The sequence below is a fragment of the Oreochromis niloticus genome, linkage group LG15 (genome assembly GCF_001858045.2).
Source record: "Oreochromis niloticus isolate F11D_XX linkage group LG15, O_niloticus_UMD_NMBU, whole genome shotgun sequence".
NCBI classification, from domain to species: Eukaryota; Metazoa; Chordata; class Actinopteri; order Cichliformes; family Cichlidae; genus Oreochromis; species Oreochromis niloticus.
In genome coordinates, this window is record NC_031980.2 from 2,527,695 (window position 1) to 2,539,796 (window position 12,102).

The following is a 12,102-nucleotide window of genomic DNA, read 5'->3' on the forward strand; positions in this document are numbered from 1 at the left end:
CCACTCACTAGAACATTGTGAACGCAGGCAAATACATTGTGCCCCTACCTCTTTTGTCCCTCCGCTAAGCAAGCGGAGGAGAAATGAATACGTGGCAAATGCCATGATTATTTTCTTGAAATAGTGAACGAAGTAATAAAGCTGCTTTGTTGTCATTTGTGTAAGCAGTTAGGCAGATATGGTCGCAACCCTCTGTGCACGCCTTGGAAAAATAAATTAAGGACACTGGCTAAAAGCTGGAGCAGAGGGATTCTGAAGGAATCACTGCACTGACAGTGAAATTCATCACTAAATCTATCTGTGCAACTACTGATGTGAGCGGCAAACTGGCGAACAGTTCTCTGCTCCCTGTCTTCCGCCTCCCCGCTCCCTCTTCCACTTCTCCTTTCTGTTTGTTTACCATGCCCCTGACAGTAGAACAATGCAGCGACCTTTGCAGAGATAATTCTATTACGTAAGTTGAGTAATTGCTCTGGATGTGGAAGAGGAGTGTCCGATTGCTCCTCTTGCTTGGCCCAAAGCTCTCATGTCCTTGGATTTAAATGAAACTCTGCGGCATTCACGGAACCAGACGGGGAGAGGGTCCACTCCGAAAGCAGAGGAGAGAGGAGAGCAGAGCGGAGCAGAAGAAGGGGAAAGGATGTGAGACGACAAGGAGAGGGAAATGAGCACAACAAAAGCAGTGAGCCAGAACCAAGCAGGATAAACTCCCTCCAACCCCCCAACCATTTTTTTAAGCAGTGCTGGGCACAACGTGTACCTACAGATTGTCCGAGAGGCTTTGAAAACAGCCTGTGAGGTGCAAAGAGCCTTCTGAATTTCCACAGTGTCACATTCCCATAAGTGAAGGTGTGCAGTCACAATGTGCAGGCTGCAAGGGTACACAGGAATAAATGGAAGCAGTGTGGATAGCTCTCGCCTGCTGAGGCGCTTTTTTCCCCTCTTTTTTTTCCTTTTTTATTTTCCACCACCTAGCGACCTGTTAGCTACGATGGAGAAGAGGGCACAGAGGCTCAGTGCTAACAATCGTAAATAGTGGCTTTATTGGCAGAAGTGTTCACTTTACTTTATTCAAGTTTCTTCATTTGGACAATGGGTAGAGATGAAGCCAGAGAAACAGACAATTAATGATATTCGCTAGCAGCTATCTGATGGAGAAAGAGAGACGGAGAGACGGAGAGGCAGAGAGACCGAGGGAGAAGCTCCACTCCCACATTGTTAATTAGAAGATCTTTCTCCCTCTCTCGCTCTGCGCTGTGCTTACTGAATAAAAGATGCCTGGAACACACATGCACGCACCAAGGCAAGGACTCTGTTTGGCTGAACAATAAAATTGTTGGCAAGATGCCTGTATTGTAATCACAAATTGTACATGTAATACACTGGATTCTTGCAATGTCCGGAAGATATTATTCATTCAGTGATCAATAACTACAGCCAGCGAGAGGGCTGTGGGTTGGTACAGTGGGATGTATAGAGAAGGGGAGAACGACAAGAGGCAAAGCAGCGGAGGAAAATAACAGGAAAACTGATTTCATGCTCGGGGGATTGCATCTCATTTTCTCCCAGCACGGGGAGACGGTGTGCGGTCCAGCTTGTGGATTTACTGCCACCTGGTGGTGCGCGACGCCTCTGTAGGGGCTCCTGAAACCTCACAGGAAACAAAGGCAGTCATCAGAGTGGACATCGGAAGATTGGCTCAATCCGAGAAAAGTAAACGAGACCCTTTATCTCAGGCAGACGGAGTCATGCACACTTGCGCAATACAAGCACAACTCCAATGCACTGGAGTATTCCCGCAGCAGCGTGCCTGTTTGGCTGGCTTTCACCTCTCTTCATCTCCTTTGTGCCATAAACAAGTAAAGAGAAACTGCTCAAAAGAGTTACGCAAAGAAAGAAAATCAGCCACGAAATTCTCACTAAGACTAAAACCGCGCAGCTAAAAATACTATTACACGCTTGGACAGCCTAGTCAATATTAGTGCACATCTAAAAACCAGAAGCAGGTGAACCTAAACCTGCAGAGTCACAAAGATGTAAAATATGTCACCGTCGAAAGCGCCCGTGTCTCAAGAAGAATTACATCTTTGTCGATATGAAATCAATGAGACCTCCCTCTATGTCATCCCAGGCAGCGCCGAGGGGGAATTAATGAGGGCTTCTCATCACTAATTAACACATAAACACTCAGTTCCCATCACCGAGTGAGAGCTGAGGTCGGCTGTTTGGCCCCCGTGTGGAAAACACTGCGTCAGAGGATCGTGAAAGAGAGGGAAGTGAGAAGGAGAGAAGAAAAAAAGCAAGAGAAGAGAAGAGAGAGAAAGAAATGTGGATTTGAGAGATATAAAGTCATACACAGCAGCCGGGCCTAACATCAGAAAGGTCTGGATGATTAGGGGATGCCAGCACTCACAGATAGCAGCTCTCCTAACAGCTTCCACCACCTCATTAGTCTGGCCCAGCAGCGCTGTGCCCCCACTATTAAACGCTAAATGAAAGACCGCCAACCGTGATTACTGAGGGGAAGTCCCTTGTTGTCATGGGGATAAGAGATCCCTTTTCTCCCTCACTTTCAGACACACATACGCACGCACACACAAACTCGCAATTCGTCTTTAGTGAAAGCTATTTGAAGGACGCTTATGAAAAGGCGATTGAGGCAGAAGTGGATATTTTACACATCATCAGTTGCGGTCGGGCTAACTCCCGAGCCTGAACCGCGAAAGCTCAGGACATCAAGCAAACCTGTTACGTCAAAGCACCTGCAACGCAGCAAAAAAAAAAATAGATGCCCTTAACAACTGCCGGCATCTCTCAGGTGCTTCATTTAAAGATCACAACGCACTCTCAGCTCCGAATTCATGCAGCATTTTTAACAAAGCTTTAACTTAACAGGCCTGAACGAACAAGTCCTTGAGTCAAGGATGCGGTCCTCAGTGCTGCACGCAGGACGGCGTGAGTTCATGGGTCGAGCCAGTTTTTAGCATGGAGAGTTATTAGCAGAGTGTGAAATGTAATAATGTGCATAAGAATGTATAATGGTACAGCTTATGAACTGTAACCTTGCAGTTGTGTGCTGTTCTGTGCACCTCGTGCATCATGTGCTCAAGGAGGATTCCATCAACTTTGTGCTGCACCTCCACATGATGACAGTGTTGTGGAGATGAGCTGACTTTGAGCCTTCCGTATTTTAATTTTCCTCAATTAACTGTCCTTCAAAGCCCATGAGGCATTGTCCTTTAAAGGCTTTCTACTTCACGCCATAAGCAATAAAAGTCTCTGGAGTGCCCCTTTGATGCACATGTAAGGCAAATGCAGAAAAATCTTAAAGCCAGCAGCACTCACGGTCGTTGCAGTAGGTCCCCGAGTAGGACGTCAACGAGCAGTCACAGGTGAAGTTCTCCCAATGCTGGATGCACACGCCCATGTTGGCGCATGAGTCCTCCTGGCAGGTGGTGCTGGGGCCTGAAAAAGGGTGAAAGGGGAGAAGAAACAGAGAGAGAGAGATACCACAGGTGCACAGTCAAGCAATGATAAGATCGACCGCTGAGGCTAAACAATGCAGGACCCATGCAGAAGAAATGCACTCTAGAAAGACAGGTTTACACTATGTGGGCCTCGAAGAAAAAACAAGGAGCAAACAGTGTCGCCACACGAAGCCTGACCTGCAGTGCGAATGCAGTTTAAAAAAACTGCCTGATGAATCCTGCTTCATGCTGGGTAAAGCTGCTGTAGCACTGGCAAGGCGACGCACAGGCGCCAGGTTTTCGCAGCGTCAACTGCACGCTCTTTGAGCAGGGTTGGGGGGAACATCAGCATATACTCTCAGTTAATTACTGCAAAAAGTGCTGTAGAAGACGCCGCTTTCAGCATGTGCGATGCACTCCAATCGGCACTCAAGACACGTTGCTGCAAATGACTTGGACCCCCGTCTGGGCTAATGTGACGACACTGTTAAGTTTCCTTCTTTTAGGTAGTGTGTGCGGGTGGACGCGCATGCATTTCATTTCATTCCAACATGTTTCCAAATAGTTTTATCAGAGTAAAACTTGCTGCATTCCCTCTATAAAACAGGCAAGACAAGACATAAACCTCCTAGCAGACGACTCATGGATTAAAAACTGCATTTAACAATACCCACAGTTAAAAAACAAACAGACAAAAAAATGGCATTAAAAAAGCGAGCCCGGTCATTTCCTTGACAAATAGTTGCGAGAGAATACACGGCGAACACTGGATACACTGGACAGACGGAATTCACGAAGAGAAAACGTAAAGAGTACTCGAGAACACGCAGTGCATATCCTGGTGTATGCACTTCAGTCAGACAGGAGTTGAGGAGGGTATTCAAAGTCAAACTGGATGTGTGTTTGCTATTCCTCTACACGCCACACATAGCTCTTACTTTTGAATACTTTTACTGAGAGGGAATGCAGATAAGGACAAGCGCACAGCATAGATAACGAGATAAACAACCCCCCACCCCCCCGTGACAGTCTAGACAGACAAAAGGGGGAAAAAACCCCTCGACAGTAACCCTTCTGATAACCGTAGAGGAAACAAACAAAAGTAAATAAAGCGAAAATTAAATAAACAGTCCAAATATATGGCAGACAAATGCAAGTAAACACTGTTTAAGAGCAGTTGTCTTGTGCAAGACAATGTGAAAAGAAGGAAAAGAAGACATCTGAGGTGGAAAAAACAGAGCAAGTTTGCCAGCTGAAAGTGCATTTACTGTGTAATGGACAGTAACGGTAGTCAACCAGGCAACTCAGAGACCGCACGGGCACGAGCGGTTCATCAGCGCGAATCAAACACATCGGTGCTTGTTTTGTTAGAGATGGAGGATTTTGCTGAACTCCAGTGTTGTGGCAGAAGGCTGCTTCCTCTCTGGAAAAAAATGATAGCAACAGTCATCTGGGTAAAGCAGCAGATATGATGGATTTTTAGTTAAAAAAAAATGGAGACAGAAAGAGAGAGTTCTGATCCATCAGCGGCACACTGACAGTGTTTATATGTGCGGCGACAGCCTCTTTCTGCTGTCTACACCAGCCTGCAATGTGTCACCACTGGCATTTTTACTAAAGAACACAGCACTCCCACAAACTGTCTGCCTCTGCTTTTAGCCAGACTTTTGGCCCGTCGACACGAGTCCATCACTTATCTGACCCGATCTGTTTACTCTCTGTAATTACACGTGCGCTCCAAGTCCCTGCGCAACTTTATCAGATGTGTTCCTGAAGGAAACCGAGTTTGCCAGTTTCTGCCACATTTCTGATCAGATGTGGTTACAATCACGCCGCTGCCGTGCTGTGGTATAAAAAAGTACAAATAATTTAAAAAGCAATAATTTAACACTTTCCGGTTGCTTGATTACTCATTTTTTCCCCTGCCAGCATTCTCTGTCTATTTTTTTTTTTCCAGAGAGCAAGCCACCTCTGCAGCACATAAAGGGGTCCTTATTGCCATGGTGACACCCACGATGCATTGCACACAGCAGACTTTCAGGCGAGCAGGCCTCCGTGAGGCGGAGTTTAACCCTCTACCTTGCAGGTCGGCTTTGGTGAAACCAACTTTGTTAGCGCAGAAAGAAAAATAACAAACAGAACAGAACAGAGCAGAGCGGAAAACAAGAGTAGAGGTTAGTGCGGGAGCAGCATCGTTAGTGTTCTTAAAACTTGTACAAGTTTGTTACTGTGGCAGCAGGAGAGGGTCGCTGACTGGGGTTTTTTAGCGAGGGCTGAGCTGCTTAAAAATAAAGGTGTTAGGTTTGGGGTGTTAAATTATAGGAGTTCACCAGAATAGCAGTGTTTGTTATCTTAATCTTCTGCTGCCCTCTAGAGGAAATGTGTTGTAACCTTTTCCATATGCATGAACAATCGGTTCCATTTCAGAACAGTTAAAGCATTAGCATGGGAAAATGTATTTATTAAGCACTAAGAATCTCCATTTATAGATGTAGGTAAAAAGAGTTATGGGTTGTTTTATTGTAAAAAATACAACCTTGGCAGCAGCTCAGTTATATTTTGTAAAAGCAACAAGTGAGTTAGCCTTAGGATGTGAATTTTAGGAGGAAAGGAACTCTGTTTAAATGAGTTACAGTGTAAAAAAAATCTAGACTCTAAAGAAATGATTTGTGTAAACAGACATGTTGCTTGACTTGTTCCGGAGGTTACAGCATATTGTTATCATTAAATATACGAATGCAACACAAAAATTCAGAAAGCTACTATTAGATAAACAGACTGACAAATTCTACTCCAAGTATTATCCTAAAATGTGACAAATACCTGGCAAAGGAAAGCAGAATGAGGATTAACAGTGCCAGCAAATGGCTTTAGGGGGGCTACAGAAGAGCTCTCTAATTAGTCTAATAAATCTCACGCAGCAGGTCAGGAATCTCCTACGCTGTAGGCCATCTGTACCTTCACAGCCGCGCTCGATCTGCCCGCTGCGGAAAAGGGCGTCGCTGATGAGGTCTGGCAGACGGCCGTTGAGGTCAACCGAGGCCAGGCATCCCTGGAAGCCCTCCCGAGAAACCACCAGCTTGGGGAGATTCTGATACATGTTAGGTCCCAAACCTCCAATGAACAGGTCGCCTGAAAATTGAGGAAGATACGCGATTGCATCACTGTTGTTTACTTTCTTGCCGAAAGGAAGAGTGGTGCTACATGTCATATAGTGTCACTATTTAGCTCCAGCCAGCAATCGTGGGCTAAATTTGTCTAAATGTAATGAAATACACTTAAAATACTTGAAAAACAGAATTTTTATAGCATATCCACAAGATATTCCAGGAAGTTACTGGTGCAGGTAAAAATAATAATCTGATACTGAAATGTTTGATACAATTCATTTACAAATCTTTTTTGGGTTATATGTAAAAGTAACTCTAGGTTCAGGTAGCCCCTGACTCAGTGTATATACTTATGTCAATAAACTGTTCATTTGTGCTTTTATTTACCTTAGATGAAGAGTTAATGTTATTTCAGGTGAAAAAGCTGATGAAAAGGTGAGATCACCTCTTTTTTACTACACACGGGTACCTTTCAGGTCCAGATTCTTGGCTCCGTTGACATTCTGGGTGACTGACTTTGCGTCCACCTTGAGTGTGTGTGTGTTGGAAGCGTCTCGGGTAATGACCACATTGTGCCACTGGTTATCATTCAGTGGGTTGTCACTGTTTCCTTTCAGCAGACTGGGCCCATTTCCCAGGTCGAAGACATAGTGAATAAATCTGGCAGAGAAGAAGAAGAAGCAGCGGATGAACACATCAGTTTTTGGGGAGGGGGGTATTTTGTGTGTGCATGTGTGGGTGCAGTATGTCTCTTTTTATCTTGCAATAGGGATTAAATTTTAATGGAAAAACTCTGACAATCACCTCACGTTGCTCTGACACTAATCGGAGTTAAACTGACAGAGAAAACAATCTTCTTCCCAACACAATCGTGTTTATGTGCAAAAGGAGATTTGGGATCAATTTGTTTGGACTTCTCTGTTAAATTCATAATGCCTTAAGGTACCAACTGTACCCACATCAGCACTGCTATTTAAAATGTATAATCCATATCTGGACTCCAACTGCTGAATAAAACATGAACACGCCTCATCCCACTCACCCTTTAACCAGCTCAACGGCAATAAAGTCGTTCCCATCTCCGCTGTTGAAGATGATGAAACCGTCAGGTGAGGTGGTTTTGAACTGAAAGAAGAGGTGCATTGTGGTATATGCCTGAAGTGTGGCCAAGCCCAGGTAGCTGCCTTTAGTCTTGAAAGTCACGGGGTCGGCAATGATGAAACGCATGCCGAAGCGAGCGTTGAGTTCACAGAAGTCGATGTCGCCATTCTTGCACATATCAATGTACTGCATACCGTTGAACTTTAGGCTCTGGAGGAGAGATGGTGCTGTTATTACTACTCGTGAAGAACGACTGTGTAGTGAGCAAAACTGCCACAAGAGACATCAACCTAAGACTGGAGGAATCATAGCAAGTTAATAAACCCTAAAAACATACACAAGGAATAACAGTATGACTCATTTCCATCTGCAGTGATTAATATTTGGTGGTTCTCACACAGCGCTGACAGCAGACCTTACACTAATTATAGTGCGAAGAAAAGTACACCCTCTTTAAGTTCTAAAGTTTTACATATTAGAACATATAAAAAAAGTTGTCCTTAGCAGGTCTTAAAATGAGGTAAATAAAATCTACTAAATTGAAAAAACGAATCGAAATACACGTACACCCTCACTGCTACTTGCTGCTTCCATAGGAATGAACTCTTACACTTTCCCATAACAGTGACTCATAACATGCTATATTAGACAGACAGACAGATCATTTCTATAAAAGCTAAAATTTTAGCATTTTGACCAAAGTCTGACGTTCCCATCCTCAGAGAAACTACAAAAAACCCAACAGCTCATAATCTTGAAGTCTCAGTTAATATGTTCAGAGTTCCAAGTTCAGAGTAATAAAATAAAATTTATTTGGTAAATAAATTATGACAAAATAATCTAATATGTCATGTGTTGTTGAGGAGCTGGGTGGATGTGGGTTGCAAAGCGGCTTGCAGCCACCTATTGTGTCAGCTAAACCAGCTGCTATCAGCCTGCAAGCTATGCTTGATTTCCTCTCACAGATACATGCCGCTGCTGACTTAAGCTTTGAATTATCTAATGAATAATACAGGACATGAGCTTCTGTTAAGCTCTTAATACCTGCAGATGACCAATAAATGGTGAAGGAGCAGATGAAACAAAGCGTCTCTCAGTCAAGATTCCCGTCTCCACGTTGTTGAACTCTAGACGAGTGTGATCACCCGCCATCTGACCTGGGAGAGAAGAGAAAGGAAAAAGAGGCAAAGGGAATGACCCAGCAGCAGGAAGCGAGACGCCCTTGTTGTGTGGATAATGAATGCCAGAGGAACAAAATGAAAAAAACTCTCATACCCAGCACAACTTACTTCCAGGATATTCATAATTTACAATGTTTTGGATGAGTAATACTAGGAATAAATGCAACAGGCATGCCCTTTCCAGTGAAGAAAGGCATAATTCTTCACAATATGTGTAATTTCTATGTAAACTGGTCATGAAACGAAATCAGCAAGGCAGTAGAAATAAAAGCACATTATTCAGCCCAACAAACAAAGAAAAAAGAGAGAGAAGATCGTCATGTACGTCTGGTATATAAGTGCAAAACAATAAAGAAATGCATAACAAGAGCGTTACCTTCCGCCATGTCGTCATCCACAGTGAGTTTGAAGTTTTTACCGCGGCGGACCACTCGCACTGAGTGCCACTCATTGTCGTTGAGCTTTTGTCCAGCATAAAGAACCTCAGGGCCCTTGCCTGAAGATGAGGGTTAGTTAGTGAAGGGACAGCGGGGATGGCACAAGCATAAAGCAAATCTTTGTTTTCATAAATAAAGTAATTTAATTTCAAATCAAGTAGTCTTCCTCGCGACATACAGATAATATCTCCTCCATCTGAGCTTTAAGTGAGATTAGAGGTGCTCAAACAAAAAAGAAAATACTTACAAAAAAATCTGCTTTGTTTGTCACAGCAGAGGAAAAAAGTTATTCAAACTGGCAGCAATGCTGTTACTCATACAAAGACTCAAGCCCAATTTTAGTTTTTCTAGTGTTCAATGATATTTAAATTTACACTGAGCGCTTTAGTTTGAAGTAATTCATCCAAGTAACCACGAGAGGGCAATGCAGCCCCATCGAGTTGATGAAGAGGCCAGAGCGGCGTGTTCAGAACACTGAGTCTGCTGCATTGTGGCTGCTAGTTAAATCCACAAATTTCAACTGGTGATTTTATTGTCCTGAACATATCTGATCATAAATGCACAAACCTAACAATGCTTCATTATATTCACTATTTACTATAATAAGAACTACATATACAGCTGCAGCTATCAACGTAAAGGGCATCGACAATGTAGCACTTCAGTACAGACACACACACACACACACACACACAAAGCTGAAGGACTCTTTGTGCTCTGTCTTTTTGTCCTTTCTACAAGACTGTGAGCACTTTGAAAGTTTTGGTCCTTTTAATGAATAACAGCATGACTTCTGACACCATCTGTACTTCACATTATATACCCATATTCTGCAGTGTGTGTTAAAGAAGAAGAACAGGAAAAAGAGACACTGCAATCTATTACGGGTAATTGGGAAACAATACAGCCCACAAAGTCTGAAAGTGCAAAAGACGAGTAGATACAAACCGACAAAAAACCCCATTTACAACTAGTTGTCTGAATTAAATTGGAAAAATGGGCCATTTAAAATATATGGAGTACATTAAGCCTGATTTGCATAGCTTTGAACTTTGGCTATACCCCCCTTTTATCTGAGAAATCCTCTTATCAGTCCCCTGCATTCACACATCCCTGCCTCTACATCTAGCACACAGGCTACAATCAAACATTGACTGAAGGAAGAAGGCTGCAGAAGAAGAATGTTGACTTACTGGTGTTACAGTTTATCCTGACACAGTCTAGATGGGGAGGGGAGAATAAGTGACAGATGAAATCGCATCCTTCAAGGTTACAGCTGCAGACATCCAAGAGCAAAAAAAGCCACCTTCCGGGGACGGTCACATGACACTGGCGACCATTTTAGCCTAGCTGGCGACTGACATTAAGCGTTTCTATATTAACATTGGAAAAGTAATCCCCAGGCCAATTCTTTTAATCAGTATTACTGTATCCAGCAATATTGGACCAACACTGGTCAATATTACTGCACTGAATAAGCCATCTGAAGCTTTTTATTCTCTATTTTTTAAAAGCTGTGTCATTTCCCACCCAAAAACCCCATCATGTTTCAAAATGGTCACTTGCAACTTAATGGCCACATCGATTTTGCAACCCAGCACCCAGAGTCCAAAATACTGTACTAGTTGTATGAAATAAAGCCGTTTTAGAGGGCACACCAGGAGAAGAAGACTCTGAGTCTTAGATTCAAATCCACATCTAAGGGGGAATACTGAGCCTGTGATTGTCAGGTGCGGGTTGAAATCCATGTGACCAGGCTGGTCATGTGCCGTCAACCGCAACAGAAAAGTGGGTGCAAACAGCCTCGTGCCACTCAGCACCAACACCATACAGAGGCCCTAAGACCCCCCCTTTCAGAGGATCCTACGCAAGTTGTGGAAAGTGAGCTACATGAGTTAAACTGAATTATAAATAACACTGAATTCAGATTTAAACGTAAACTAGAAATGACCAAGAAAATTGTCTACAAATGTTCGATGCTTTTAGCTTTTATTATATTCAAATACTTTACAAGAAGACATATTCTTTCTGTCAAGTCTCTTCCAGCCTTACTGGTATAAAGGCCTGCACTCTACTTAAATGTACCACTCGTGCCACCATCTGCAGGCGAGCTGGGTGCCGTGGCATCGGGCTGTTTGCCAGACGGGCCGCAGGCTCTGGGCCTTTGAAGGGGTGAGTGCCATCTTTGAACAAGGCATGGGAGATGCCAGCTAGACCAAGGGTTACTAATGGATAGAGAGAAACATGAACCTGCTATCATGAGGGAAATCAAATCAAATAAAACGGACAAAGAAACAAACCCACATGATAAAAATGCAAACTATCAGGGCAGCACTACAATGCAGTAACGCCTACCTGCAGTTGAGAATAGATGGCAGAAGATAAAGTGAAGTGTTTGTGTATTTGAATTAATGCATGTGTCAGAGATGCCATCTATTGAAATCATTCAAAAGTGAAATGTGTGTCTTTGGAAAAAAAAAAAAATCCATTTGTGCACAATAATGGGCATGACTAAAGTGATCTGCGACCAGTTCAAAAGATGTGCTGCGGTGCATGGATAAGTGTGTTAAGTGTTAGACTGATGGATATAAAAATCTACAAAGACATCTTTGCAACAAGGCATAAAAACTTAGAGTCCAGGCAAGTCAAAAACAATCCATGCAACTACAAAGACAAACTACAAAACGGGTTTAGTATGTGTTAGGTCTGAAAGAAGGTCTGGACCATAAAGAAAATCTTTACAGAAAGAACAGTAACACAGAATCAGGAAGGCCACCCCAAGAACTAGAAGAGAGGTGACGGCTAA

At 43.3% G+C, this 12,102-nt stretch overlaps 1 protein-coding gene across 1 annotated transcript in view; it reads right to left on the reverse strand.

Annotated features, from left to right (window-relative positions):
• nrxn3b (neurexin 3b) overlaps window positions 1–12,102 on the reverse strand; it is a 307,342-nt gene that overhangs the window by 174,740 nt on the left and 120,500 nt on the right. The window contains 7 exon segments of the mRNA XM_025898582.1: window positions 3,346–3,465; window positions 6,426–6,599; window positions 7,047–7,237; window positions 7,620–7,888; window positions 8,723–8,835; window positions 9,236–9,355; window positions 10,490–10,516. Of these exon segments, the coding sequence (XP_025754367.1) occupies window positions 3,346–3,465; window positions 6,426–6,599; window positions 7,047–7,237; window positions 7,620–7,888; window positions 8,723–8,835; window positions 9,236–9,355; window positions 10,490–10,516 (1,014 nt within the window).